General features: G+C 44.8%; 1 protein-coding gene and 1 long non-coding RNA gene across 7 annotated transcripts; one reads left to right on the plus strand and one right to left on the minus strand.

Moving 5' to 3' along the window:
* Positions 1–8,524: 8,524 nt before the first annotated feature.
* Positions 8,525–16,821, minus strand: TGFB1I1 (transforming growth factor beta 1 induced transcript 1). Of its 2 annotated transcripts, XM_027859033.1 has the most exons (12): positions 16,752–16,796; positions 16,037–16,087; positions 14,341–14,456; positions 14,201–14,253; positions 13,918–14,048; positions 13,744–13,831; positions 13,416–13,521; positions 13,023–13,220; positions 10,733–10,906; positions 10,398–10,479; positions 10,015–10,163; positions 8,525–9,895 (listed from the first exon to the last, which is right to left on the minus strand). In XM_027859033.1, the coding sequence occupies exons 1-12, from the start codon at positions 16,762–16,764 to the stop codon at positions 9,629–9,631; spliced, it is 1,428 nt and encodes a 475-aa protein (XP_027714834.1). In that variant the 5' UTR covers positions 16,765–16,796; the 3' UTR covers positions 8,525–9,628. The 2 variants fall into 2 exon arrangements, with proteins under 2 accessions (XP_027714834.1, XP_027714835.1); XM_027859034.1 differs by lacking the exon at positions 16,037–16,087 and having other exon boundaries at positions 16,752–16,821.
* LOC114040837 lies at positions 10,092–17,421 on the plus strand. 5 transcript variants are annotated; one of them, XR_003568842.1, is made up of 6 exons: positions 10,092–10,180; positions 13,048–13,152; positions 15,500–15,584; positions 15,862–15,927; positions 16,211–16,298; positions 17,099–17,421. It is a non-coding gene; the product is annotated as an uncharacterized LOC114040837 (long non-coding RNA). The 5 variants fall into 5 exon arrangements; XR_003568840.1 differs by having other exon boundaries at positions 15,862–16,298; XR_003568843.1 differs by lacking the exon at positions 15,500–15,584 and having other exon boundaries at positions 15,862–16,298.
* The last annotated feature ends 214 nt before the right edge of the window (positions 17,422–17,635 follow it).

Below are 17,635 nucleotides of genomic sequence, written 5' to 3' on the forward strand. Positions count from 1 at the left end.
CACCCACCCATCCCTCCTCCTTTGTTACAAGAGAAGTTTCACTGAGGTGGGATGGGATAGACTCTCTGGAAATGACTGTGACATAAAAACAAAAGGCATCAAATTTTTGTTTAAAAAGACTGTGTCATAAATTCATGTGTTTATTTGTTTGACAGACCTTTCCCGGGCAACTGAGCAGGTCACTTGTAGATCACTTGGGAGACACAGATATGATTAAACTGTCAACCTCAGCCCTCAGGCTAGCAGGAAAGAGCAGACGGACTTCTCTACCGAGATATTCCAGCCACTCTTAATATCCGTCATAACCAAAGCTCACCTTGTCCTTCCTAACTTCCCTGTTGGTCACACCACCATCTTCTCAGTTACATAGGCTTGAAGTCTCAGATTCGTTATTGTATTTTTCCTCTTCCTCACCCCACACATACATTCAGTCCCTCCATTCTGTGGATTGTACCTCGCTAATATCTCTCACCTTGTCTCTTTCACTCTCTTCCCGTGGATAGGATAGCCTAATCCAAGTCCTCATTACTACTACTTGAATTATTCTAATAGCTTCTTACTTGATTTTCCTTCTTCTAGTCTCTTCCCCAACCTTTCCTACGACCACTGCCTCATTAATCTTTCTAAAGCATATCTCTTATCATATCTGCCCGTTACTCAGACTTCAATGGCTTCCTCTTCAATGGACAGTTAGGAGATATAAGGGACAGAGCACTGGACTTGGAGTTAGGAAGATTTGAATTCAAATCCTACCTAGATACTAATTGTGTGACCCTAGGCAAGTCACCTAACCTCTCAGCTTCAGTTTTCCCTTTTGTAAAATGGAAATAATAATGATAGCACTTATGTCACAAGGTTATTGTGCAGATCAAATGAAATAATATCAGTAAAACACTTTGCAAACCTTAAAGTGTTATGTAAATGTTAGCTATTACATCTATTACCTACTTTAAAAAAAAGTCCAGGGGCAGCTAGGTGGTGCAGTGGATAGAGCACTGGCTTGAAATCAGAAGGACCTGAGTTCAAATGCGGCCCCAGACCAAACACTTGACACTTACTAGCTATGTGACCCTGGGCAAGTCACTTAACCCCAATTGCCTAAAAAAAAAAAAAAAAAGTCCAAGGTACACAGCTTAGCTTTCAAGGCCTTCCATAGCTTGACTTTCAGCTAACATTTCCAGCTCTTTCTTCTAAAATACCCCACATTACATAAAAGTCATTCAGCTTGCTGTGCCCCAAACACATCCTACATTAGTTGCCATAACTTTGTTCAGGCTGCCTCTGTTCCTGGGTTTGTACCCTGCCCCCCTTGGCTGAAAGAGACAGCAATAAATTTAGTCAGACAATTAAAATGCTGGCTTTGCCATGACCTTGCCTCCTATTCTGCTGAGCAAATGAGTATTCCCTCAAGAATAACAACCAAACCTCAAATGCTATGTAATCCAAGCTTGACTTCAGAAAAGAGTGGAGAAGAGGTACCTCTGTTCGTTTACTGCAGAGATGGGGGACTGTGGGTATGGAATATTGTATATATTGCCAGATGCAGTCTGATGGTTATTTTTGTTGAGCTGTTTTTTTTTTTTCTTTTTCTCTTAAAAAAATCTTTGTTACAAAGAATGGGTCACTGGGTGGGGGAGGGGGGAAGAATATACTCAGAAATGTGATATATAGAGCAAAAGGTATCAATTAAAAAGAAGATATTTAAATATTCCATGCTGGTGGTGTTGAGGGCCTGTAAGTCCTCAGATGACGTCAGTGGTAATATAGAGATGGGCATGAGTGTGATAATATAGCAGTGTGATCCTGGGCAAATCACTTAATGTCTCAGAAACTGTTTCATCTTCTGTAAGGAAACCTCATTTCATATACTGCTATGTGATACTCTATAGGTAAGATACATAAAATTGGTAACTAAGTGTATTTGAGAGGTGAGGGAGAACAAGTCAAAGATAACACTAAAGTTACAATTTTGGGTAGGTAGAGTAAATTTCGGTGGTAGAGACAAAAATAACCAAGCCCAAATGAAGCGCAGGATTGGGGGAAAGATAATAAGTTTGGTACAAACAAATGAGTTTGAGGTTATTGGTGGTGTATCTATGTAGAGAAAACATAAATAGCTGGAGATACACATCTAAGGTTTAGAACCTGGGTGATTGGGAATAGGGATCAGAAAGAGGAGTAGATTTTTTTAGAGGGAGAAACCAGTCCAGGTGTAGACATTGAATCTGAAGCATTGTTAGGGCATTCAGAGGCAGGATGACTTTAGTGGGGAAAGAATGTTAGATTTGGAATCAGATCCCTGGGTTTGAATTCTTAATTTCATGCTTTCTAGCTATATGATTATGGGTAATTTATTTAAACTCGATAAACTTCAATTTTCTTACTTATAAAATAGGTCATTGAGAGGCATGGTGGATAAAATGCTGGCATTGAAGCTAGAAAAATATGAGCATAAGAGCTACCTTTGACACATAAAGACTATGCAATCCTGGGCAATTCACTTAATAGTGTTCTAGGCCGATCTCTAATATGATGCATGGTAAAGAAGGTCTTGACCAGCATTGGGAAGGGGCTTTCCTCATATGGGAGTTTTTCATATCAGTGAAATCTGAGCCCTAATCCGCATCCTAAAATGGATGGTAGGTTCATAAATTCAGAACTGAAAGGAACCTTAGAGGTCATCTAGTAAGTCAAGGGCTTCTTAAACTTTTTCCACTGGAAACCCCTTCAACACTTCTTAAATTGTAGGTTGAGACCCAACCCACTGTTTAAGAAGTGCTGGTCCAACTCCTTCAATTTACAGTTGAGGAGAAACAGGTCCATAGAGGTTATTTGCTCAAGGCCACATAGGAGATCAGAGATTTGAACCCAGATCCTCTGATTCTAGATAATCATGCTCTTTCCACGACATTTTATTGCCTTTCCTACCACTTTGTCAATCTTGTGATCACTTTCTCGTATGTCATCTCTTTCCTTCTTCTATCTAGGCAGTCTGAAAATACTCCTAAGGTAATATCTCTTTTGTTGCTTTCTTCACTGATTTTCGGCAGGTGATCTCTACCATGCTCAACTCATCTTGTTCTTGGACTTCCTCACATGACCACATCTTAATATGTAGTGTTACTCCTCTCCCATCTTCTTTTGAATGTTACTATATTTGATGGCTATATTCCAATCATCAGTTCCATCCCATTAAGTCTCAGTGATATCAGTGATTTTGACATTACCTCCTTGAATTAGGATCTCCAGTTCACCTTGCTTTTTACTCATTCTTTGTGCTTCTCTGTATACATATCTGGGGTTATAGGTTTTAATGCTGGCTCCATTCCTGGATTTTCACTCCAATGAATTCTGGGTGACTTCATTTTTTACCTGGCTACTCTACTCTGGGACCTCACTGACTTTTCCACAAACCCCCGAGTCAGGGACAGTGTCCAGCTATCCTTTTCAGCTTACTTTTGTGTTTTGTCTTCTCCCATTAGATTTGTAAGCTCCTTCAGTGCAGGAACTGTCTTCCTCTTATTATATTTGTATCCCCAGCACTTAGCACAATGCCTGGCACATAGTAGGTGTTTATTGACTATTATTATTGACTGCTGACTCTTGCTATTCATTTTCCTATATCCTGTACGGTTTACATTGTACAGATCACATTGTGATAAATGTGGTTGTGGTGAGAGTGCTTTCTTTGTAAACTTTAAGGTGGTGATAAAAACTGCTGGGAAAAATGGAAAACAGTCTGGCAGAAATCAGGCTTAGACTAACATACCACACTCCACAATATAGTCTAACTGAATATAGAACCTTAATATTAAAGATCATACTATAAAAAAATTAGAAGAGAAACAGATCATATGCCTTTCATAGCCATTGGTAGGAGATGTATTCTTAACCAAATGAGAGATAGAAGCAATTACAAGAGGTAAAATAGATAACTTTACTTGAAACTGAAGTGCTTCTGCAGAGACAACATTAATGCAACTAGGATAAGAAAGAAAGTGGTTAAATGGGGAAAAAAATCTTTGTATCAAATTTCTCTGATAAGGGTTTGGTATGCAAGATATATAAACAATTCATATATATGTATGTATGTATGTATATACATATCACTAATAATAAGAGAAATGTAAATCAAAACAACTCTGTGGTATCATCTTATATCCTACAAATTGGCAAAAATGACAAAAAATAGTTAACAATGAACGTTGGAGGGATTGTGGAAAGATAGGCATACTAATACATTGTTGTTGGAGCTGTGAAATGCTACAACCGTTTTGGAAAGCAATTTGGAAATATGTAAATAAAGTGACTAAAATAGAGATGTCATTACAGGGTTTATACCCCAAGAAATCCATTAATAAGAAAAAAGTCCTCATATAATCCAAAATATTTGTAGCAGCATTTTTTTGTGATGGCTAAGAACTGGAAACAAAGTAGATGCTGGTGAATTGGGGAATGGCTAAACAAATTGTGATACATGAATGTAATGGAATGTTACTGTGCTGTAAGAAATTATGTGTGTGATGAATACATAGAAGCATGAAAAGATCTACAGGAACTGATTCAGAGTGAAGTAAACAGAGACGAGAAAAGAATATACACAGTAACAACAATGTAAAGAATGCCACACCAAAAAAAAAAAAAGTAAATATTACGAAGTTATAAATGTCAAACAGGATTTGAATAAAGCCATATGAGAAGACAGTGCCGATCTACCCCTTCATGGAGGTGGGAGGTCCATAGGTGTTACACATTGCAAGTTTTCAGACTTTTTCAATGTATTGATCAGTCACATTGACTTTTTTTCCTCTCCAAAAAAACTACTATTTGTCATATGGGATAACTGGGGGCTAGGGTGGGGGTGGAGAAGGAATACATGTGATATTATGGTGATGTAAGAAATATAAAATATCAACAAAAACTTATGTTTTAGAAAAGATACTATGGAAATGCAAATTATAATTATCTAGAAGAATGTATTTAGGCGATGCTTTAGAATGAAGAACTCTCTGTAGGGAGGCTAATGATGAAGATAAAGATTTGTGAGAATGAAGGATCTGACTGGGCTTTAGACTTTGCTTCTCTTTGTCAGTTTCCTAGGAATTTCAGGTCCTCCTAGGAAATGCCTAGAGCCATATCTTTAACTAGGAATCATTGAACATTAGGCAAGTAGTAAAAACCTCTAGTTAATCTTAGCTCATATACTTTCCTATTTCTTGTTTCTGCTAGTTATTCATGCTAACTAGGTGCTAAACTATTGTTTCTGTGATGCTCGGGGACTGAAAGTGTTGGTAGTATCCTATTAACTTTGTGCGCTTTAAATTTAGCACCTGGGGGCAAAGCCCTAAGCACCCTATCTTAGTTATTTTCCATCTGAAAGACCTTACCAGCTTCAGTGCTTTCTCCTTCCACTACTTTCCAAACCTTAATTGATTAGCACGCCCCTAATCTGAGGCACTTTTTTGATCAGTCGTTTTTCAGTTGTGTTTGATTCTTTGTGACCCCATTTGGGGTTTTCTTAGCAAAGATACAGGACAGGTCTGCCATTTCCTTCTCCAGCTCATTTTACAGATGAGGAAACTGAGGCAAACGGTTAAGTGACTTTGCCCATGGGTCACACAGATATTAAGTGTCTGAGGCCTAATTTGAACTCAGGAAGATGAGCCTTCCTTGACTCCATGCCTGGGTGATCTGTCCACTTCGACACCTAGCTGTCCGTAATCTGAGGCATTAAACTTCCTGAATTCCTTGTTCTATTACTTAAATCAGAGATCTACTATACTTGATGCCTATTTGCCCGTCTTTCTTTCCTTGATAATGTTTCCTTTTTTTTTTCCTTTTTACTCCTGTCTGCTACACACTCCAAGCCACGAGAGTTCATTTTTTACGGTTTATTAGCTGAAGAAAAGAGAATATACATCCTCAGAAATAACACACTAGGAAAAAGTAATTAGAAGTGTATACAAAAGAAAATTAGCTAGTACCAGACCAGGTGATACTTAAGCTTTCTAGCTATTCTTAATCCCTCTCTCCCCCAACCCCTTACCCCCGATCAAAAAAAAAAAAAAAAGATGAAGTTCTTTGCCAGCTTCTTCTATAACTAACTCTTTAGCTTCAGAGTGAGCTTCTTGGTCCATTGGGAAAGTGAAGGATGTTGGATTTAGAGCTAGCAATTAAGATTTCTGGGACTTATTGTCAGCCTCAAGATTGCCACACAAAAGCACCACCTTGGTAAAAAAAAAAGCCTCCCTCCCACAAGCAAAATCCTAACCATCAATAGAAAGAGGGTTGAAGACAAAACAGATGGTGCACCAGGAATACCTTGTACCTTTCTGGTCAGTACACCTTAAAAGGAGACATCTTAGAGCTGGAGAAACTCTAAAGAAACTTGTTCTAGGAATTGGGTTTGGAAGACATTTGCCATATGAAGCTAGCTCCTCAGACTGAAGGAATCCCAGGCTGAGAGGGGATATGGTTGAGACCTGGGGTCTCAACTTGTTCAGCAAGTTTGAAAGAAAGTTTTACTAGTTTACCTTGGGGGGTGGGGTGGGTAGTGAGACAAATGAAATCTAATGCACAGGGTGGTGCTATAAGTCTTGGGGAGACGAGGACTATGTAGGAGTGGCTCACTGGAATAAGAGGATTATCCTGGCAGTACCCCCAAGTTCGGTTCCCTTCCAGGGAAAGCTGAGGAGCCATTTGGGTGCTTCTGTTGTATTTGTTCATAGGGACCTTCACGGCTTACACATTTTCTGTGAGGTGAAATAAAGGTTGTCACATACACAAATTGTACTTTGTATGTCTGTGTGTAAATTACGGATGACATCCACATTTAGGGAGGCCTACACAGAGCTATACCTAAACTTTATTTTTGAAGATGATCTTGAATTACCTCCAGGTGGAGACAGTGAGCCAAAGAAAGAAACCATTTTGGGGATCAGACCCCAAAATTAATCTAAGTATGTGGAGGCCACCCAGTTTGAAGAGCTAGGCTATGGATTACACTTATGGGTTACTGAGATCCAGGATCACAGACACCTTGGGTACTTAGGCTGTATCTTTCAATGGGGTCACAGAGACTTTGGAGAACTTCCCTGGAAGGATAGAAGATCCTTGAGCTAAACAGGAAGTCTGAGGAGAGCTGTTTGTTTTGGGGTTCCCATGGCACTGAGAGATTTTCTTCAAAGTTTGAGGGGACATTACTCAAGGAAGTAGAAGGGTGAGAGCAAGATGCAAATAGATAGGGGTGTGTGGATCAGCAAACCAGTAAAAAGATGTAGCAGAGAAGTGGCTGTCAGGCACTGAGACTATACGGGGGGGGGGGGGGGCAACCTTTGGCCTCGAGGCCCCATGTGGCGCTCTAGGTCCTCAGGTGCCATCCTTTGACTGAATCCAAATTTCACAGAACAAACCCCCTTAATAAAAGGATTTTTTCTGTAACACTTGGATTCAGACGAAAGGCCAAACCTGAGGAACTAGAAGGCAACATGTGGCCTCGAGGCCAAAGGTTGCCCACCCCAGACTCCACCAAACCAGCATTTCCACTCTGGCACCTCATCATTCTCCTGTTTTCCTAGAGCACAGAAATGACTGGCTTTGATCTCTATTGCAGCCTTGTTTTAAGTGTTTATGTTTATTATTTGATACTAGTAATAAATTACATGGCCAGCAACAGTGATTTTTCTAAGCCTATAAATTTGAGGTTTGAGAGAAGGGAAGCTAGGTTATGGGAGAACAGACTTCTGTGGGGTGGGGAGCAAGCCTATTAAAAATAGAATTTGTGCAATTTTGGTAATTAAAAAAAAAAAGACCCAGGGCATACCCAGAAGACTGCTTTTGAACCTGAGGAGAGAGAATTACTAAGGAACAAGCTAGATTGAGCAGTGTGGGGTGGGGAGGTTGGTATATTCCCTCCTAAGAGCAATTGAGAGATAAACTAACGGCCTGTATCACATACCCACAGTCCTCTACATATATAATTAGGGCCCGTGGGTTCTTCAGTAATTAGTTTTTTTCTTCACTTCTTCCACCACAAAAGATCCTGATTGGACAATGACTAAGAGCCACAGACTTCTAGCATAGAGGGAGTACTCAGAAATGTGTTGAATTAATGAAATTAATCCTGGCAGAAAGCCAGGAGATAGAGAATTGGGTTCGATTTCCAGCTCTGCCACCAACTCAGTATGGCCTTGGGTAAATCCCTTCTCCTTTTCTGCAATCTGCTTCTTCCCTTTAAAAAAAAAAAAAGTGGCCAGAATGATCTTTAATTAATCTTCCAGCTCTAATTGTCTAATTCACTAAGGTCCTTTCTAGCTCTCAGTGGTTCCATGCACCCACAAAGTCAGAACTAAACCCTAGGTTCCAGAGGGATAGGGCAAGGGTCCTTCCATTTCCATGGTAGGCCAATGTGTTTCCGGTTTCAGAATAAGGGTGTGTGTTCCAGAAGTAAAAGAATCAGAATTGGCAAAGGTTGGAGGGCCAGGCACCTGACTTTCCTTGCTAAATCACAAACACAGGAAGCCAGTTTGTGAAATGTGAATTTATATAGAGATAGGTGAAGACAGCAGTGAGGGAAAGCCAGGGTACTCAGAAAGTACCCTGAGGCAGAACCTGGATCCTCAATTTTCTTGGACCTGGTCCCATTTCCATAAGCTCTTTCCTTTCTCTGTAAAATGCAAGTGCTTTAAAACCTAGAGAGGGATTCTATTACCCACATATGGGGAAACCTAGACAAGAGGCCCCTAGACTAAGTTGAGTATCCCCTAAAAGTCTATTCCTCTGAATAGACTTGAGCCAACCAGCATAAGGTTGACTCCACTTCTTCTCACCATCCCTTCCCATGAGGGAAAGCACTAATTCACTATACACTCCTTTGCCTCTCCACATTGCCCAAAGGGATAGAGCTTCAGGAACAGTTGGGCTGCTTTTGGGAAGGGACACTCCCCCAGGAAGCCTTGGTTTTTTTTTTGGAAGAGGGAGAACATCTCCCTTGAGATGGTCTCATTATGTGATAGTTGTGGACCTCCTGGGACAGAGCTCTGGGCACTTGGACACGTGGTCCATACTTGAGCCTGTTAACAAGATTTTACTGAACCGTCTCTATCTTCACTTCAGTTAGATGGAATTCTGATCATAACTCCCGATTTGCAAATCAGTTCCTCATAATGAAAAGAATTACTTAAACGTCTACCTCATCTCTGACGCTTTGTCTCTGGCCTTTGTTTCGTCATTCTCAGGTTAGAGACTGGCTCAGTAAAATCCCGTTGACAGGTTCAAGAATGGACCAGACCTCTCTTTGGACTGGGTTCTAGTTAAGGGGCTGGAGTTTAAGGGGAGGGGAGTCTGCTGGCACCGAGCTCTGATGAAAAGGCCAAGTGCGTTGGGGATGCCTTCCATTCTTGAGTCAGGCTCTCGGGTAGGAAAAGGACCTCTCTTTGGACAGGGTCTAGTTCCCAGATGAGGCTTCACCTGGGACTGAGTCTAATCAGAAACCAAGTTTTGTGGAAGAGGAAGGGCCTCCCCAAGCTGTGCGGCCTCTCCTCGTACGGGCTCTTTTAAGGGGGAGAGGCCTTTCTTGGAACGGGGTTCTAAACTTGGCGGCGGGCCCTTCTCGTGGGGGGGGGGGGGCTCATCCGAAGAGCTTGAGGAAGCAGGGCTGGCAGTAGGGCTTGTCCGCGCGCTCCTGGAAGGAGCCCTTGGTGAGCGGGCGCAGGCAGAAGGTGCAGGTGAAGTGATCGGGGTGGAAGCGGCGCCCCAGCGCGGAGACGCAGCGGCCGGTGACCGGGAGCCCGCAGGTGGCGCAGAGGGAGCCGCGCCGAGCGTGGAAGTGGCTCTCGCAGAGCGGGCGCCCCTCGTGCTCAAAGAAGCTGCCTCCCGAGAAGGGCGTGAAGCACTCCTGGAGGAGAGGACGCGAACCAACACAGCAGCGCAGGGTTAGGGGCCAGGCAGGGGAGGGGGCGGGCTGGAGTGCCCGGCTTCACCCCTTCCTCCCCGCGTCGCCCCAGCCCCCCTCACCCTGCACACGAAGCAGTCCGGGTGCCAGAGTGCGCTCAGCGCCGAGATGTAGTTCTCCAGGATAGGACCCTGGCAACCTTGGCAGCGTGGGGCGAACAGCTGCAGAAAGTCCCGGCGGCAATAGGGGCGGCCTTCCCGCTCGTGGAACCCTGCGGGTCCGGGCAAGGTAGGGTGGAATCAGGGGGAAGATCGGAAGAGGGAAGGGAAGTGGGTGCCCTAAAGGTGGAATCAGGGGCAATCTGGGAGGGGAAAGGTGCCTAAAGGGTGAAATCATGACGAAAGGTGGCAGGGGAGAAAGACGAGAGGGAAATGTCTGAGAGGGGATCCTAGGGGTCTGGGGGAACAGACTGCTTGCTGCTGGGTGCCCCGGGCGCCTTTCTCACCCTCTTCCCCGAAGGGCTCCCCGCAGCTGACGCAGCAGAAGTGTTCAGGATGCCAATGGGTGTCCAGGGCGGTGACCATCTTCTGTAATAATAATAACAATGCACATTTCTATGCCGCTTTAAGGTTTGCAAAACACTTTATATATGCCATCTTAAGGTGGCAGGGAGGGGAGGGGAGGGGAGGGCCGGGACTCAGGTGGCTGGAAGTGTAGGGCTCCCTAGAGTTGAAAGATTGCCGGAGTCGGGGGGGGGGGGGGGAAGAAGACCAAGGGAGACTGAGCAAGGACGAGGAGTGTGGAAAGGGTGTGGAAGCGCTTCCACGCTACAGGGCTCACGTGGCGAATGGGCTGATTGCAGAGACCACAGCGCGGGGAGAAGCGCTCGAAGTAGCATTCAGGGCAATAAGGGGCACCGTCCTTTTCAAAGAAGCTGCTACCTCCCAGAGCCATGGAGCATCCCCCGCATAAAAAGTGCTCTGGGTGCCAGGTGCGGCCGAGAGCTGTCACTACCTGCAGGGAAGAAGTGGGTCAAATGGTCACATAGACACATTAGAGCCTAGCTGAGGCTGCTTCTTGTGTCTCTACATTCATTTACCAACTAGGTGTTAAAACCTGGCTTCTTCTAAACGCCACTTGGATGTCTCCCCCCCCCCACACCCTAGCATCTCAAACTTAGTATGCCTCAAATTGAGTTTATTAAAGCAACACAAGATTACAGATAAAATGGATCTTTATTTAGCCCAGCCTGCTCATTTTATAGATAAGGAAAGTTACTTGGAGGTTAATCTTTCTTCCTAAACACATTCCTCTTTCTGGCTTCACACCTTTTGTGCGTGGCAGCTCATTTACTCTGTCTAACATGGTTTCTAGTCTAATGGGTTAGAAACCTTGACTCTTCCCTCTCACCCTCAGCCTTCCTATTTGGTTAGTTACCAATACCTCTCAATACCACCTTTTCTTTGGCAGTTCTCCCCAGCATATTACTAGTTACCCTGCTACAGGACTCCATTACCATCCATCTACTGTTGCATTGGTCCTTCTGGACTTGACAATAACTAATCCTATCCTCCCTCCCTCCATCCTTCACACTACTGTCAAAATCATCTTTCCTGCACAAAGATCGGCCATGTCATTCCCTTATCTCTTTCCCACTCCCCTATGATAATACCCTTTCCCTAGCCCTTTTAAAAAACTTCATATACTTAGGTATAGTTTAATATTAAGGTTATTAATCCCTTCCTAGTCTGTAAGCTCTAGGAAGACAAATATTATATCTTATCTAAACTGATTCTCTTCCAGTGTTTTCTGCATACAGTAATACTCAATGTGTATGAGATCTCCCTCTCTCCAAGGGTCCTGCAGATTACAATTTCATGGTCAATTACAGAAATGTCAAGGAGGAGGAGAACTGAAGGAAGTCCATTGGATTTGGCAAAAAAAAAAATGTGGTCACTTATGGCCTTTGAGAGAAGTGTTTTCAGTGGAGTGGTGGGAACACAGTCAAAATGGAAGGGGCTGAAAGCTGAGTGGGGGATGAGGAAGGCAAGGCAAAGAATTCAGACTGTTTACTTTTTTTTGCAATGTAGGAGAGAAGAGAGAGGAATGACAGCTTAAGGGGAAAAGGTCAAGGAGAGTTTTTTTTTTAATTTTAGGAATGATATGAGAATATACATGGTGTCCCAAAAGTCTTAGTGAAGTTTTAAGTACATAGAGATAGCTATATCTCTCACACACATACATGAAATATATATATATGTATATATCACAAAACTTATTAAGCTATTAAAGCTTAAAACTACATTGAGATGTTTTTGGGATACTGTATGTGTTTGTGTGTGTGTGTGTGTGTGTGTGTGTGTGTGAGAGAGAGAGAGAGATGAATGAGATGGAAGCTACATATCACAAAGCTATATACACACACACATATATAAAATATGTAAAGATTCAAAGATTATTAATGGAGTTAGATCCTGGAATGGAATCAGAATCCCAGATAGAGGGGCCAGCCTTAGTCAGAATAATTGCTTGTCCCTGCCCCATAAGGGCAGAAAGTTAATAACAGTTAATATTTATGTAGCTCTTTAAGGTCTGAAAAGCACTTCACATGTATTATCTCAACAATTCTGTGGGGTACTAGTGTGTCCTCCACTTTACAGATGAGGAAACTGAAGCACTTGCCCAGGCTCCCACAGGTAGGAAGTGTCTGAGGTAAGACTGGAACCCAATCCTTCCTGACTCCCAAGTAAGGCACTGGCTTACATATCCTGCCTCTAAAGACAGGTTTTGAGGTGAGGATGACCTGATCTCAGTGAAACAAGAGGTGAGAGCATCTGCTGAGAGTGTGGAGAGATTGGGGTGTCAAAGGGTGTGTGCATTTAGAAGAGGTGGTCTAGAACAAGTGTTGTGTGGAATGGGAAATTAGTAGATAAATGATACATAAATGATTTGCTAAATAGTAATGAGGCCTCAGCTAAAGTTGCACAACATGTCTATAATTAACAAATTTAACACTTTTTATAACTCTCCCACAGGAATCCACAGCCTAGTTTTTGTGTGTGTGTCCTATTGTCTTATGTATCTATCTTTCCTCCCTCCTCCCCTCTTCTCCTCTGGGGGCCTTACTCACCTGCCCAGCAATGGGTTTATTGCAGGAACCACAAAGGCCCTTGGCCTGGGTGGGGACTCCCTGTCGACTGAGGTCTGACTGCAGCAACCCCAGCATGGTGTCCAGGCTGCCCTCAGCGGTGGACCCTGAGGTGGGTGGTGGTGTGGTATCACTCACTGAGCTCAGTTCTGGTTTTGGGGTAGGCCCAGAAGCAGGAAGCTATTAGAATATAAAATAGAGGCACCTGCCATTTGGCCCCCATCTGCTTCATTGAACTGAAAGAGGTGGGCTTAGAGACAGGGGAAGAAGTTGGGATGACCTCTCACAGTTAGGTGGATACAGGGATCACAGTGGCTGGGACTAACCAGAGCTAATACCCTCCCTGGAGACCCTTGACCCTTTCATTCAGCTCACATGGTTCTGGACACGGAAATCAGAAAGAGAAGCCATCAGCTTGTCCAATTCCAGCGTAGCTGAGGTGGCTGAAGATTTTGGCAATTGCGGTGTTGGGCTAGGGGGACTGTAGGAATATAGGTTGAGTCAACAGCTTCTCCCATTTCTCAGTCCTTCCAGGTCCCAGACCCAAGAAGCCTAGCTCTCAGTCCTCCCTCTTACCAGACCCTCAACCCCAAATAATACAGGCATCTGGATCTGCAGCCTTCATGCTTCCCACTTCTACACCCAACCTGGGGATCCAGCTACCAGGCTGTAGCCCTTCCAACCCTGTCTCCAAGAGCCTCACGTGGTGGGCCTTTTCTTTTCCTCAGATTGCTCTTCCTTTCGTTCCCCATCAGCTGCCTTGCTGGATGGGAACTGTGACATGATTTCATCTGGTTGGAAGGAGGGGTTGTTAGTCTCACTATTACTTGCTTTTTCCTGCCTCTTCCCCTTCTCCTCAATTCTCCCTCTCTCTTACCCGTGATATTGAATTGGGTGGCATTGAGCTCCTGCAGCAGGCGGTCCAGCTCACAAAGGCCAGCACCAAGGACGCCACTGGAGGAGAATGGGGGTGCCGCTGGCTTGGGGGAACGAGGCTTACACACGGTGCTGGAGCAGAGAGGGAGAATTAGAGGGGGGGACCCGGGAATAAAAGACTCAGACCGGAACTCAAGTGGCATGGAGGGCGCAAGCCCTTTGGACTTGGAGAGGGGTAACCTTCAGTCCCACCAGCCTTTAAAGGACATTCCCAGTCCCTTCACCTGTATAGATGGTCTTTGTCTCCTGAGGCCCCAGAGGTTTCCCTAGCCGCCTTCTGCAGAGAGAAGCAATACATCTGAGGCTGGAGAGGAGCTTCCTCCCCAACCCAGGAAACCTAGACCCTTAGCTCTGCTCTTCTTACCTGCTGCTGCTGGCTATAGGGAGGAGGAGGAGTGGTGGCTTCTTGGGGCTGGTCTCTAAGAGCCCCAGCCCGGGGGATGTGGGATGTTGTAGACTCCAGGTCGGACAAAAGAGCATCTGTGAGAAGACTCTGAGTGAATTGTCTAGAGAGTTACTTAGAGGTTAAGGGGCTGAGTTGGTCTAGGTTAGAGGAGGTGAATGTTTGAAAGAGATCTGAAGTCAGAGTTGGGGTCAGAAACCAAAAGTTAGACAATCACAGGGTCAAAGAGGCTCCAGGGAAACCATACAAGGGTAAAGCTGGGAGCAACACAATATGGCCAAGCTTTTTCATCCTTGGCCAATCCCGGGAGTCGTGCCAGGTTGGGTGTTTTACTTCCAGCCATGAAAGCCCTTGTATCTGTATAGCACTTGTGTCATCTAATACTCAAAACAGCTTCTATGAGGTCATAGGATTATAAACTGTAACAGACATTACAGATCATCTAATCTAATCCCTCACTCCAAATTATTACTCACTCCAAACCCACTGGTTTTACATAATAGAAAACTGAGGCCCAGAAAAAGTTAGTGATGATAGCTGAAATTCATAGAGCATCTTAAGATTTATAAAACATTTTCCAGTTGTCTCATTTAGTCTTCATAACAAGCCTGTGATGCAGTTATTACCATCTGATAGAAGGAGGAAACTGAAGCTCAGATGTGGTGATTGGTCAAAGGTCAGGCAGGTAGTAACAGTTGAGATTCTGACTCTGGCTTTGTTGTTTGGTCTTCCCTGACTTTGTGAGCCCATTTGTTTGTCTGTTTTTGGCAAAGATTCTGGAGTGGTTTGCCATTTCCTTTTCTAGCTCATTTTACAGATGAGAACACTAAGGCAAATAGGGTTAAGTGACTTGCCAAGGGTCACCCATCTAGCACATGTCTGAGACCAGATTTGAACTGAGGAAGATATGAGCCTTCCTGATTCCAGGCCCCGTGCTCCATTCACTTCATCACCTAGCTGCTCTTGGAGTCAGACAACTTAGATTCAACCCACCTCTGACACATATTAGCTATGTGACCTCAGTCAAGTCAGTATATATGCCTAAGCCTCAGTTCCCTCATCTATAAAATGAGGGAGATGGATTAGATGGTCTCTGAGAGAGATGCCTTCCAACTTTCAGATCTATTATTCACAAAGAAACAAGTGGAAAGAAGAGAGGCAACCTTGTGTGGTGGATAGATCACCAGACTTGGAGTTGAGAACATGTGAGTTCAAATCCCAACTCAGAAAGTCACTTAACCTCTCTGGGCCTCAGTTTCTTCATCTGTAAAAATGGCTTCCAAGGTCCCTTCTGGCTCTAAACCTATGACACTATGAGGTGAATGGATGTCTAGAACTCTATCTAGTCTTTCAGGTATTATCTGTACACTAAGTCCTGGACTCTTTCCTGGATACTTCTATTGGCTCCTTTGAATTATTGTCAGGTTGCATCTTCTCCAACTCAATTTTACAATGGGCCTTTTCTCCCATTTTAAAATTTAGACTCCTGGCCTCAGTTTCCAATTGATTGATCTATGCCCCAGCTCCTTCTTACAGATATCTTCAGAGGTACCTTTTATCCTTCTTCTCAGCCCTCTCATTAGGTAATCTGCCAGACTCCCATACTCTTCTGATTAGCTGTTTCCCCTAACTAGGACCCCTGGATTGGGATACCTACCAAAGACTACAATACGTGGTTCAAGAAGGGATAAAGGGGAGGTGGAGTCACCTGGTAGGGTAAAGAGAGACAATCACCAGGAGAGAAGTGTACCCCTGGTGGCCTGACTCCCCCTCCTAGTCTCTCTCCCCCACTCCTGCCTTTCTCCTATGATCTGGGTATCTTGCCTTCCAGCTCGAAGCTTTCTTCTGCAGACCCACGCCCACGAATCCTCCCTGCCACCAACCTAAGGCCACCCCCCTGTTCCCCTCTCAGAACCCAGGTATCTGGTCCCCTCTGCTCCATTCCCTGGTCCCTCCAGCCTTTCGACCAGTGGACCTCAGTTCCTCGGGAAAGAAGGGAGAAAGGATTGGAGAAAAATGCAGGAAGGGAGAGGCAGGAAGGGAAACGTGGAGCTGGGCAGAAGGAAGAGAGGGAGAGGAAGAGAAAGAAAAAAGAGGGAGAAAGAGAAGAGGAGGGAGAGAAGCAATGAGAGGCGAGGAGGGGCCGAGGAGAGAGAATAGAGACAGAAATGGAGAAATGAAGAGAGCACTTAAGGCAGAAAAGGCAGAGATGAATAGACGTGGGGAGAGACAGGAGAGGAGGTGCGCTGCAAGGAAGCAGAAAACGAGCTCCAGGGAGAGGGGACGGTGGGATGGGGTTGAGAGAGGCAGATGGAAGCATCTCGGGCTGGAAGGGAGGGGCTCGTGACCCCGGGGCTTCTAGCCCCACTCACCCAGGTCCTCCATGGCTGGGGTGCCGGGCTGGCTGGCTGAGGGGTAGCAGCAGGGCGGGGGCTGTGTCCGGTTGGGGGGGCGGGAGACAGCGGGGGGGGAGGGGGGGACGTCCGGGAGAGGGAGGCCCCGGCCGTGACCATGTAAGGAAGCGGGGACCAGATGGGATGGGGGACGGGATGGGAATTAGCGGGGAAAGAGACTGGAGAAGGGGGCCTGAGGGGAGCCGAAGCGGGTGACAGACAAGAATAGGGATGGCGGGACACACCCTCAGAACAACCACACCCCAGCTAGACACTCTGGAGTTGACGAGATCTTAGGCTTGGAACTGAGAACCAACCACCAACAGCACCAGCGAAACCAAGAGGAGCAGGAGAAAGCCAGAGTGACAGGGGAGTCTAGATTCTCAGAGAGACAAAAGCCCATGGAAACCCTCCCAGGAGTACAGAATTCAGACGCGCAGAAATGGAAATAAAAACTCAGAGGAAGACACAGATCAAGACGGATGGAAATACTCATGCACAAAGAGCTTCTTAAGTAAAGGGATAGAGATGAAGCACCCCAAAGCAGACACTCCTAGACTCCTGGGCCACATACAGAAGACCCAACTCCCTCACTCAAGAGAGGGCTGCAGTCAATGCTTGCATTTTCTTGAATTGTGCAAAGCCATTAAAAAAATACAAAATGAAAAAAAAATACTTGGTCATTGGTTGAGCAATTTTTTTCCCCTTTACCCCCATTTCGCATGCCCACCCCCTCTATAAAGAGAAAAAATTGGGCCTGGGGACTCCTAGAGTAGACACTTGGGTGAATCCCCTGGGTTGTTCATAGAGATCTGCTCTGGGGGTGTGGGAAAGGTTAACTACAACCTTATATCTAGCAATAT

The sequence above is a fragment of the Vombatus ursinus genome, unplaced genomic scaffold, assembly GCF_900497805.2.
Source record: "Vombatus ursinus unplaced genomic scaffold, bare-nosed wombat genome assembly UNPS02014158.1, whole genome shotgun sequence".
In the NCBI taxonomy this organism is placed as follows: domain Eukaryota; kingdom Metazoa; phylum Chordata; class Mammalia; order Diprotodontia; family Vombatidae; genus Vombatus; species Vombatus ursinus.

Bases quoted from the DNA above. Each gene is read 5' to 3' on its own strand.
- TGFB1I1 (XM_027859033.1), bottom strand. The intron at 10,164-10,397 runs GTGAGAAAGGCG...CCGGACCCGCAG, and splicing joins GGAGCCCTTCGGGGAAGAGG to GGTTCCACGAGCGGGAAGGC. The intron at 9,896-10,014 runs GTGAGGGGGGCT...CCTCTCCTCCAG, and splicing joins CGGACTGCTTCGTGTGCAGG to GAGTGCTTCACGCCCTTCTC.